The sequence below is a fragment of the Miscanthus floridulus genome, chromosome 10 (genome assembly GCF_019320115.1).
Source record: "Miscanthus floridulus cultivar M001 chromosome 10, ASM1932011v1, whole genome shotgun sequence".
NCBI lineage: Eukaryota > Viridiplantae > Streptophyta > Magnoliopsida > Poales > Poaceae > Miscanthus > Miscanthus floridulus.
The window spans coordinates 51,168,591-51,180,904 of NC_089589.1; the positions used below are offsets into that span (position 1 = coordinate 51,168,591).

The 12,314-nt window shown below is 51.1% G+C and overlaps 2 protein-coding genes across 3 annotated transcripts; one reads left to right on the forward strand and one right to left on the reverse strand.

Moving 5' to 3' along the window:
* Positions 1-1,416: 1,416 nt before the first annotated feature.
* LOC136488623 (uncharacterized) lies at positions 1,417-1,746 on the reverse strand. Its single transcript, XM_066485491.1, has one exon. It carries the CDS (start codon positions 1,744-1,746, stop codon positions 1,417-1,419), a length of 330 nt encoding a protein of 109 aa, XP_066341588.1.
* Positions 1,747-8,310: 6,564 nt separating this feature from the next.
* On the forward strand, positions 8,311-12,066 carry LOC136490212 (disease resistance protein RPM1-like). Of its 2 annotated transcripts, none has more exons than XM_066486699.1 (3): positions 8,311-8,519; positions 8,626-11,521; positions 11,610-12,066. In XM_066486699.1, the coding sequence occupies exon 2, from the start codon at positions 8,694-8,696 to the stop codon at positions 11,484-11,486; it is 2,793 nt and encodes a 930-aa protein (XP_066342796.1). In that variant the 5' UTR covers positions 8,311-8,519; positions 8,626-8,693; the 3' UTR covers positions 11,487-11,521; positions 11,610-12,066. The 2 variants fall into 2 exon arrangements, with proteins under 2 accessions (XP_066342796.1, XP_066342795.1); XM_066486698.1 differs by having other exon boundaries at positions 8,632-11,521.
* The last annotated feature ends 248 nt before the right edge of the window (positions 12,067-12,314 follow it).

Sequence of the window (12,314 nt, forward strand, 5' to 3'; positions counted from 1 at the left end):
AGCAGGTGGCAGTTGGGTGTCGGTCCACTCAGCCACAAAATCGGCCAAGACCTGAGACTTAATCGCTTTCCGAGGCGCAAAAGTCAAGGCTTCCCCCATGAGTTCGACGGCCCACTTGGCTATCCTGCCTGAGGCCTCCCGGTTATGGATTATCTCTCCCAAGGGGAAAGACAACACCACGGTTACTGGGTGGGACTCAAAGTAGTGACGTAGCTTGCGCCGAGCCAAGACTACGACGTAGATCAGCTTCTGGATATGGGGGTAGCGCATTTTGGTCTCGGAGAGCACTTCACTGATGAAGTAAACATGTCGTTGGATGGGTAGAGCGTGTCCCTCTTCCTGCCTCTCCACTACCATGGCCGCGCTGACCACTTGGGTCGTTGCGGCGACGTAGAGTAAGAGGGCCTTGTCCCTAGCTGGTGGTACCAGGACAGGAGGATTGGTGAGCAGTGCCTTGAGCTTGGCGAGGGCTTCTTCGGCCTCGGGGGTCCAAGAAAAGCGTTCGGATTTTCTCAAGAGGCGGTACAGAGGCAAGCCTTTTTTGCTAAGGCGTGAGATGAAGCGGCTTAGGGCCGCAAGGCATCCCATGACCCTCTGCACTCCCTTGAGGTCTCGGATTGGTCCCATGCTGGTCACGGCCAATACCTTCTCCGGGTTAGCCTCGATGCCACGTTCTGAGACTATGAATCCCAAGAGCATGCCTCGGGGGACCCTGAACACACACTTCTCGGGGTTGAGCTTGATGCCCTTCTCTCTAAGGCATTTGAAGGCTATCTCTAGGTCGTCGACGAGATCCCCGGCCTTTCTAGACTTGACCACGATGTCGTCCACATAGGCCTCGATGGTTCGCCCGATGTGCTCACCAAAGACCTGGGTCATGCACCGCTGGTATGTGGCCCCTGCGTTTCTGAGGCCGAAAGGCATAGTCACATAGCAGTACATGTCGAATGGAGTGATGAAAGAAGTCGCGAGCTAGTCGGACTCTTTCATCTTGATTTGACGGTAACCGGAATATACATCAAGGAAAGACAGGGTCTCGCATCCCGCAGTGGAGTCCACAATTAGGTCGATTCGAGGCAATGGGAAGGGGACTTTTGGACAGGCTTTATTCAAACTGGTGTAATCCACACACATCCTCCACTTCCCATTTTTCTTCTTGACTAACACAGGGTTAGCTAGCCACTCTGGATGGGATACTTCTTTGATGAATCTGGCCGCCAAAAGTTTCTGCACCTCCTCGCCGATGGTCCTGCGCTTTTCCTCATTGAATCGGCGCAGGCGCTGCTTCACCGGTCTAGAGCTGGTCTGGATGTCCAAGGCATGCTCGGCGACCTCCCTCGGTATGCCCGGCATGTCCGAGGGACTCCATGTGAACATGTCGGCATTCGCACGGAGAAAGTCGACGAGCACGGCTTCCTATTTGATGTCGAGGGTGGCACTAATCCTCAGCGCCCGGTCGTCGGGGCAGGCAGGGTCGACTGGGACGAGTTTGACGGCCTCCATGGGTTCAAAAGTCCCGACACGATGCTTGGGCTCGGGCAGCTGGCTGTCGAGTTGGTCGAGGTCGGCGATGAGGGTCTCGGCCTCCACGAGAGCCTCGGCGTACTCGATGCACTCGACGTCGTAGTCGTATGCATGCTCGTACATGGACTCAATAGTGATGACGCTGTTGGGACCCGACATCTTGAGCTTGAGGTAGGTGCAGTTGGGGACCACCATGAACTTAGCGTAGCACGGCCGCCCCATGATGGCATGGTAGGTTCCCTTGAACCCAACCACCTCGAAGGTAAGGACTTCCTTGCGGTAGTTGGAGGGGGTGCTGAAGCAAACGGGAAGGTCGATGCGCCTGAGGGGTCGCGTGCGTTTCCCCAGCACGATGATGTGGAAAGGCACGACGTCACCCCGAAGCCGTGACCGGTCGATCTCCAGGAGCTCTAGGGTGTTGGCGTAGAGGATGTTGAGGCCGCTGCCTCCGTCCATCAACACCTTGGTGAGTCAGGTGTTGCCGATGATCGGGTCGACAACGAGTGGGTACTGCCCGGGATTCGGGACATGGTCGAGGTGGTCATCTCGGTCAAAGGTGATCGCCTCTCGAGACCAGTCGAGGTATTGGGGAGTGGCCACCTTAACCGAGAAGACCTCTCGGCGTTCCCTCTTTTGCTGGCGCGTTGTAAGGCACGCCGAGGGTCCGCCAAAGATCATGAAGGCGTTGTGCACTTCGGGGAACCCTTCGTCCTTGTTGTCATCCCAGTCGCCGACGCCCCTCTTCTTGGCATCGTCGTCGTGGAGCCCGAGCTTGGCGTAATAACGCCGGAGCATGGTGCAATCCTCGAGGGTGTGCCTCACCGGGCCCTGGTGATAAGGGCAGGGCTTCTTCAGCATGTCATCAAAGAGCCCGGGGCCCCTGGGGCCTCGGGGATTCTTGCGCTCCGCGGCCGCAACTAGATTGGCCTCGAGGATCTCCTGCTTCCCCTGGTGACCCTTTTTCTTTTTCCTAGGGAGGTGGGGAGCCGAGACCTCGGTGGCCTCGTCCCTCCGCTTCCCCTTGGCGTCGTTGTCGGGGAAGATGGCCCCAACTGCCTCTTTGCCCAAGGCAAAGTTGGTGGTGATGTCGAGGAGCACGGTAGCCGAGCGTGGCATGTTCCGGCCTAACTCTCGGACCAAGTCTCGGCAGGTGGTGCCAGAGAGGAAGGCCTAGATGATTTCTGAGTCACCGACGCTGGGCAACTCGGTGCACTGTTTAGAGAAGCGTCGGATGAAGTTTCAGAGAGACTCGTCTAGTTTCTGGCGACAGCTCTTAAGGTCCCAGGAGTTTCCAGGGTGCATGTATGTGCCCTGGAAATTCTCGACGATGATCCTAACCAAGTCGCGCCAGTCATGGATCTGTGAGGGAGGAAGGTGTTCGAGCCAGGCTCGTGCCGAGTCTGACAAGAGCAAGGGGAGGTTGAAGATGATGAGCAGGTCATCGTCCGCGCCGCCCAGCTAACAAGCCAGGCGATAATCGGCCAGCCAAAGCTCGGGGTTGGTTTCGCCGCTATATTTCGTGAGGTTGGCCGGTTGGTGAAACTGGGCTAGGAACTGTGCGCCACGGATGGCCCTGCTAAAGACTCGGGGGCCTGGCAGTTCAGGAGAAGGGCTGTGGTCCTCCCTACTGTCGTAGTGGCTGCCTCGGTGCGGATGGTAGCCACAGGCGGGCCCCTCATTGTCGTGGCGTCGTCGCCTGCTGACCACCTCATGGTCGTCCCGTGCCTCGCGTCGGTTGTCAAGGTGGTCGTGCAGCAAGGGGACCCTGTTGATTGTCGGCGCCCGAGCGGGCTCGGGGCGAATTGAGGCCTCCCTATCCTACTGATGCAGTGCCGTGGGAAGGTCCAAGGTGCCTCCGCGCCATCGGGAGGCGGAACTCTCGGCTTGCTGCACCGCGGCGGTCTCGAGGAGATCCCGGAGCTCATCGCGGACCCGTCGCCCCTTCGTGGTAGAGGGCTCGGGCATCGTGCGGACTAGCATCGCCGCAGCCATGACATTCTGGCTAGCGCGATTGAAGATTGGGGGATGCTCACCCCTTCGTCGTTGTTGATGCGGTGGTGGACGTCATGGGCCCACCGCCGGGCTCCTCCGCCGTCACCGTGACCCTGCTGCTCCTACTCGAGGGTGTCTCAGAGCTGTTGCAGAAGGAGTCGATCTTGCTCGACCTTGGCCTGAAGCTCACGGAGCTGCTCTAGGTCCGGGCGTCGAAGTTGTCCGAGGGCAAGGTTCTCATTCCGCGCTGCTGGTGGGACAATGCGTGAGGGCATGGCATCGCCCGTTCCCTAGCAAAGCGGGGTATGGTTGCCTGCCCCCTCGTCCTCATCGCTCGTGCTTGGCATCCCGAGTCCGACGTGGAAGCACTCACGAGTGGGATCGTAAGTGCCTTCGTCGTCGGAGTTGGAGTAGCCAAAGCAGTAGTCGCTTGCGGCCAAGAAGCGGCGCATGGCTTCAGGGTCGTGGATTCTAGAGAAATCCGCTCCGGCCCACGCCTTGTCCTCCTCCAAGGAGTCAGTGTGGGTATGGGTCAAAGTTGTGGCGTCGAGGTCAAGGACAAAACATTGGTGGTGTCCCGAGGGCTCTGTGTGAGTGGAAGCGTAGGCGTAAGCATAGGAGGCAGCCGCATTTCTCAACCCGAAGGGGTACGGGGATGGTGCCATCGTCGGGTTCTGCTCTGCCAGAGCTGGCTCCTCAGGACATGGCGGGGCAGAGCTTGATGTCGAGGCATCGTCGTGCGCTACCGGCATCTTTCCCATGTCCAGGCTTAGGCTAGACAGGTTCCCAACTAGGGACCTTGTGCCAATAGCTGGGCGTGGGATACCGATGGAGAGCGGTGTGTCGCCCTGAGTTCGTGTGGTGTCGGGGTGGCCCCGCTCGCGTCGTGCCAGGCGAGCGCGACGAGAGCGGCCGCCCGAGCACCGTCTGCCCCTAGGCTGTGGGTGTGTTACGTCGTCATTGGTCGGTGGGTCTTGGGGTGTGAGAAGTACCATATCGTACTCGCATCCTAAAGACATGAACTCTAGACTCCCGAACCAGATCACCGTGCCGAGACGTAGCGGTCGTACGGGATCTGCCATCCGGAACTTGTTAGGGAAATGAAGCTTGACACATAGAGGCCCCTACCTGGCGCGCCAACTGTCGGTGTTTCGGACCGGTGGGCCCTCAACCAACTAGTAAATTTGTACTACGTGTTCCCAATCCCGGATGGTGATGCAAAGAGACACAAGGTTTATACTAGTTCGAGCAATGGGTGCCCTACGTCCAGTCTGAGAGTTCGATCTTGTATTCCTTGCACCGAAATGCTCATAGTAGGGGGTTACAAGCAGGGCGAGAGAGGGAGCTTGTCCCAGGTCTCCACGTGGAGCGGCGTGGATTGCTTGAGATGTTGATCTCAAGCAGCAGGGAAGCTCGTGTGTTCGTCCGTGCGTTTATGCGTGAGTTCGTCGCGTGGGCATAGGCCTAATCGTAAGTGTTCGATCCCTAGAAACGGCCCTGGTCCCTCCCTTTTATAGTTGAAGGGGGGACAAGGGTGATACATGCGCTAGCTACACGGCGTCGTGCCAACGGAGGTGGCATGTCCGAGCCCTGTAGCCTGTTACTATGGCGGTGTGGTCGACGGAGTGGTCCCGTCCTTGAAGTACTGGGGCGACGCGCCGGTCACATCCGATCCTGTGCGTCATGGGAGCTCCAGTGTTATCTTGAAGCAGGGCGTGGCGATCGACGTGTCAGTCACTGTGTGTTGGCTGCGTGAGGAGCCGAGGCTCAGGGGGAGCAATAGGTCTCATACGCTGATTCCGAGGCTATGGTGACCCGGACTTGACTCCCCACACCGCGTTGTTCCTGGGGCGGGGGTTAGGTGGCATAGTATAGTGCGAGCGCTGATCGTGGGCACAGCACCAGAGCACAGTGGCAGGTAACCCCTACCCTATCCTGTCCTAGACGGTATGGCGCTGATGCGACCTCCTGTCTCGTCGGCTGTTCCGCAGTGTCGAGTCGCAGTCCGGCTGATATCGCAGGAGTAGTTGGCGCATTAATGGGATATGATGCCTGGTCGGGGAGACTGGTCGAGGCAGGAGCGACGGGTTGTTGCCGAGCCAGCCTCGAGCGATACGGAGAATCGACATCTCGTCCGAGGCTTTAAGCGCGGGGCCTCGGGCGAGACGGAGAATCGGTTCCTCGTCGAGGCCCCCCGTGCGAGGCCTCGCGCGAGGCGGAGATTTGGCAGGCCATCGAGGCCGGGGGTTAACCAATGGTTTACCTTTTGGCTTTGTTTTCGATGGGGTTTAAGTGATTCTTTCGGTATACGCTCGGGGTACCCCGTTTTATGGTACCCGACACGTATCCTACCTGGGCCTTTGTGCGCAACCGAACTCGCGGTCCCCACCAACGCCTATGAGGTCGGCGACTCCCCTACACCGCTACACGGCCTCAGGCTCGAGCGAGCCGTCGTGGATCTCGATCAGGCCGCTCTCCTCCACACGGGCCTTGGTCGTTTGACGGCTGTGGCAGGTGACGTGGTAAGTGTGGCGGCAGGGGAGTGACGGGATGGGGGCTTAGGGACCGGCAGTGGTGGGGGTGGGGTGCGGGCGCCGCGGGGGGAAGGCGGAAAAGATGGGGAGGTGCGCGACGTGGGCTTGGACGGAAGGGGAAGGGGAAGCGAGGTGACAGCGGTGTGGATCGAGGAACCTGCGAGCAACCCGTCAGCGTTGGGGTGCGGGGGGGGGGGGGGGGGGGGGGGGGGGTGGAGAGAGAGGGAGAGGGCTTCCGCGGCTTGGCGTGCGAGGAGGCGGATGGCGACGGGGACGGCCGCCGCCTGCCGTCCGTGGCGGGGATCACGCACCGTCTTACCAGAGCCGATCTGCGTGCAAGCCATGTGAGGTCCCGGGAGGGAGAGGACGACGCGCTGGGGTCGCAGGGGCGACGGGGAGGGAGAGGAGGCTGCGGCGTGGGATCGCACGAGCTGCAGGTGGACGAGGCAAAAAATTTGTCGCACGTGTACTCGTCCTGCCGGGTAGACGCAGGGTCGCACGACTTATCGTACTGCTGGGTAGATATTGACCGTAGAAATTTTTTAGTTGTAGAGAAAGCAAAGCGATTTTCCATCCATGTTTGTTTACTTCCCGCAATGCCCCCACATCTCTCTATCTGTGATGCAGATTTACGACCATGCTCATACAAGCTAGAACTGCACACGTTCATGTGTCCAATGATGGTATGGACTCCAATTCCAATATGTACTGAAATAGGCGACTCTACCCTTACATACATCTCCCAAAGCCGCAAGCCATTTACGAGACCGTGCAACCTGGTATATGTTCTTTGGCAATACACAGGCATGTTTATTATTTATATTTATATCTATCTATATATTCCCTAATATTAAAAAGCAAAAGTTTTTTTTTGTCCTTCATCGCTCACAGCCGTCCCTTGGGATCTAACAGATTCAATCTCTCTAATTTTACTAGAGTAGCGTGTCCAAGCATGGTCCAGAGTTTAATTTCAAAACGAATTGGAATAGGAAGTGTTTCCATGATTCGCCATTGTCTCCCATGCTTATATGAGTTAAATGTTCAGGTATGGTGCAGAGTTCAATCCTAATAAAACGAATTGGAACGTATAACACGATCGTTGATAAATAATTTATAAACCTCCATAGGCCATAGCCGTACGAATTAGAGCAGCACGGGTCGAAACATAGTATGGAGTTCGATTCTTAGTTAAATTGAAACGCATGACATGGTCATTTAATAAATCTCCAAAACCGTAATCACACAAGCCGATAGTAATTGCAACATACGAGTATGTTTGCTAGTCCTATCTGAAATCGAATATTTATTGAAAAGGAATATTTCTATATTAATCTCTGAGGTGTTTGACGTACATCTTATGGCTTTACTAATAATTTTTCATTGCAATGACAAACAAATACACGAAAGCCCAACACTGACACACACCTCTCGGGACACACGTCCACTTGCAACTCTAGACACCTGAGTTAGACAGTCAGATCGTGTTCAAAGCCCTTTGAGCTGTCTGATACTGCCCCTAGTGCTACATCTCACATCTGTGAATAAACAACATGATCAACAATAACAATGGACAACAATGTAGTAAGAGCGTGTTTAGTTGCCTAAATTTAGGAATTTGGGCTAATGTAGCACTTTCATTTTTATTTGGCAAATAGTGTTCAATCGTGGACTAATTAGGCTCAAAACGTTCGTCTCGTAATTTCCAATAAAACTGTGCAATTTTTTTTCATCTATATTTAATGTTTTATGCATGTATCGCAAAATTCGATGTGATAGGTACTGTAGCACTTTTTTGGATTTTGGGTGGGAACTAAACACTCTAAAGTATAGACTTAGGGGGTGTTTGGTTCCATGGACTAAATTTCATATCGGACGTTCGGATGCTATTTAGGAGAACTAAATATGAGTTAATTATAAAACTAATTACATAGATGAAGACTAATTTACGAGACGAATTTATTAAGCCTAATTAATCCGCCATTAGCACATATTTACTGTAGCAACACATTGTCAAATCATGGACTAATTAGGCTTAAAAAATTCGTCTCGCAAATTAACCACAATCTGTGCAGTTAGTTATTTTTTTTTTGTCTATACTTAATACTTTATGCATGTGTCCAAACATCCGATGAAACATGGACTAAAATTTTTCGGTAGGAACCAAACACCCCCTTATTCTGGTCACCTGCTCCCACAATTAAACAAATATTTTCCCTTTTTCTCACTCCTTTCTAAGCAGCTGGTAGCACTTCTTGTTTGCCATTGACTCGTAGAATCGTGGTCGCCCCCACGGCGTGGTGTCGGCGGCGTCGGCGGCAGGCGGCTTTGGTGGTGGTGGTGGTGGTGGCCGGCGGCAGGGGTGGCAGGCGGCTTCAGATCTCCTACTCCGCCGAAGTTGACAGTGGCCTCAGTACGGCCGGAAGCCCAGATCTGCAGCGCGTGCTTGTTTTCTAGCTTCCCCATTTTCAGGTATAAGATCAGATCTCGTCAGTTCACATTTTGTTCAATTTTGGTTCCAAGGTTCAGATTGCTGACATTGAAAACACCACCTCTGATTGTTGGACTGGCTTGTGAGATTTAGGTTTGGAGGTCACGAGCTTACTCTAGTGACACTGAACACTGAAGCAAGCGCACGCAAGTACCATGGCAGAGGCTGTTGTGGGAGTGCTCATCGGCAAGCTCGCTGTGGCCTTGGCGAACCAGGCAGCAGCCTATGGTGCATCCCTGCTTGGCAAGGAAGCTTCTGCTCTCAAGGGTCTCTTTGGTGAGATCAACAAAGCCAAGGAGGAGCTAGTGAGCATGAAGGCCTACTTGCATGAGTCAGAGAAGTTCAAGGATACCGACGAGACCACTGGCATCTTCATCAACAAGATCCGGGAACTATCTTTCCAGATTGAGGATGTTGTCGATGAGTTCGTGTACAAGCTTGAGGATGACAAGCATGGAGGATTTGCAGCCAAGATGAAGAAGAGGATCAAGCATGTCAAGGTTTGGCACCGTCTAGCTCACAAGCTCCGTGGTATCAATGTCGAGCTTGAAGAAGCTGCAAAAAGGTGGACACGTTATGTCCTCCCAGGAATGCAGGGACATGCTGGGAGGAGCGATCATCATGCTAGAGCTACGAATCAAAATTTGTGTTTTGCAAGGGAAGATGATGTGGTTGGTATTGAAGATAACGCAACCAAGCTCAAACAGTGGCTAGTAGGTGATCTGAAGGAAAAGAACTACAAAATAGCCACAGTGTGGGGAATGGGCGGTGTAGGTAAAACTACTTTGGTTGACCATGTCTACAAGATTGTGAAACCGGATTTTGATGTTGCAGCCTGGGTAACTGTGTCACAGAGTTACCAAGTTGAAGACTTGCTAAAGAGGATTGCAAGAGAGTTTGGCATCATAACTGATGCTATTAACATGGAAATTAGAAGCTTAGTTGAGATCATCCGGAAACATCTTGAAGGTAAAAGGTATATCTTGGTTCTTGATGATGTCTGGGAAAAGGATGTATGGATTAATATAATGGAAGTCTTTCCAACTAAATGTAGCAGACGATTTGTTATGACATCAAGAAAGCTTGAAGTTGCATCATTGGCAACTAGTAATTGCACAATTGAGATGGAACCTCTAGGATATAAGCACTCTTTGGAGTTATTCTGCAGATTAACTTTCAGTAATAGTGATGATAGAAGGTGCCCATTAGAGTTATTGGATTTGGCTGTAAAGTTCTTACAAAAGTGTGAAGGCTTGCCTATTGCCATTGCATGCATAGGACGTCTATTGTCTTTCAAACAACCGACATACTCTGAATGGGATAGTGTGTACAAGGAGCTAGAATTGCAGTCTAGTAATAATGTGATGCAAGGAGTCGATAGTATTCTAAAAGTCAGCTTGGAGGACCTTCCATATGAACTAAAGAATTGCTTCTTACATTGTGCAATATTTCCAGAGGATTATGAACTGAAGAGGCGAAGGTCAATTAGGCACTGGATTACTTCTGGATTCATCAAGGTAAAGGAGAACAAGACACTAGAACAAGTGGCAGAGGGTTACTTGAATGATCTTGTAAACCGAAGCCTACTACAAGTTGTGAGAAAAAATGCATCTGGACGTGTGAAATGTTGCCGAATGCATGACGTTATCCGCCATCTTGCCCTTGACAAAGTGGCAAAAGAATGTTTTGGTAAAGTTTATGAGGGCCATGGGACATTTTTGGTAGATGGAACACGTAGACTATCAATAAAGAGTACCAATATTGTACCACTGAATCCATCTGGTGCGACACATCTTCGTGCAATCTATGTTTTTACTAGTTCGGCTGTTGATTTGCTGAGGACTATCCTTGCATCCACAACATTGTTGTCAACATTGGATCTACAAGGTACTAAAATCAAGAGTCTCCCTTATGAGGTCTTCAGCTTGTTTAATCTGCGTTTCTTGGGTCTCCGTTATACTGGAATTGAGACTCTACCAGAGGCTGTTGGAAGATTGCAAAATTTAGAAGTACTGGATGCAGTTGGCACTGGTATGCTATCTTTACCAAAGAATGTAGCAAAACTGAAGAAGCTTAGGTACCTATATGCATCGGTAATGTCCAATGAAGGATCTTTCCGGCATTACCATGGAGTAAAGGTGCCTAGGGGCATTATAAAGAACTTGACAGGACTGCATGCTCTGCAAAAGGTTAATGCCTGCTCAGAGACCCTACGTGATGTTGCAACTTTGACGGAGTTACACACATTTGCTGTTGACAAATTGACAAGTGAACACTCGTCAAGCTTGAGTAGTGCCCTCCTGAACATGAGCAATCTTGTCCATTTGTCAATTACAACATTAAATGAAAACGAAGTATTGACAGTGGAAGAACTCCGTTTACCAGAAACTCTATGTAAACTTTATCTCAGAGGGCAGCTGGAAAAGAAACAGATGCCTCGGATTCTGTCATCCTGGATGAACCTTAAAAACCTCACTCTATTAACTCTGTCATTCTCCAAACTTGATGAGAACTCTTTTCCTAGCCTCATGGTGCTGCGTAATTTATGCCGTCTTAGGCTTTTAAATGCTTATGATGGAAAGACATTATGCTTCTCTGCACAGTCATTTCCTAGACTGAGAGAACTACATATATTGGGTGCTCGGGAGCTCAGCCAAGTAGAAATAGAAGAAGATGCACTGGGAAGTCTTGTTAAGCTAGATTTTTCAGGGTGCCCAGAAATGAAGCGCCTCCCTCGTGGCATTAAGGACCTTTCAACGCTTGATGAATTATGTTTGGAAGATGCTGCTGATGAGCTTATAAAGATCCTTCGGCAGGAAGGTGAAGCAAATGAATGCAAGGAAGAGCTAATGAAGATTAGCCACATTAGAGTGGTTCTTTTTAGTGCAACTGGGGAAGACTTTTGGCATAGAATTGTAACCAGAGAAGGAAATGCATTCGCTGGCTGAAGGCTTGGATACTATTTCAGGAGTTCACGTGCAAGGTATGGTTTTTACACTGCTTCTTGTTTATTGGACCAGCCGGAACACAACCGTGGCTCTTAAAATGCCTCGTCCGTTTCATTTCCTCAGGTTGCTGCTCGCTTTTGTTGCTCTGCTTTGGACCTTTGGCGATTCATCAGTTCAGAGGTTAATGAACATGTATTAAGCTATCGATAGAGGAAGCACAGGACATCCGCCCATCAGGCGTCAGCAAGGGAAGTGTTTGTCAGTTCTGTATGCGCAAACACTGTTGGTGATTTTAATTGTTCCGTCATGTCGTTTGTGCCTGGTGTAGATCTAAAAACAAAATGTGTGCCTGGTGCAGAGATCAGAGAGTGCTCGCTTTGGGTTTTCTTGTCTCTGGTCTGGACTCTGGAATAGATTGGCTTGATGTCCTTTATGAGTGAGGCATCTCCCAGGTCTGTAATAAGCTCGTCAGAGTCTTTACTTCCCGTTTTGCAGAACATAACCTTTTTATTTGGCGATGATTTCTGATGTGTAAGTTTCAACAACCAGCAATTTGTTTATTATTGATTTGATCCTAAAAGGCTACTCCTATGACATTTTAAGGGCTGAATACGTATCTTTAGACTGCAACATTGTTCAAAACCTGGCAATTTGTATGTTCTTTTCAAAAATTGGAAAATTTGGCAATATACTTAATAAGATTTTTGAATCATGAAAAATGTCTCCAAGCTTCTAAATTCTGAAAAAAAAATCCTAGTGATAGGTTGGAAAATGACAAATATAAATCAAATATTTAGTTGTAGTAAAAATATCTATAGAAGCTTCTAA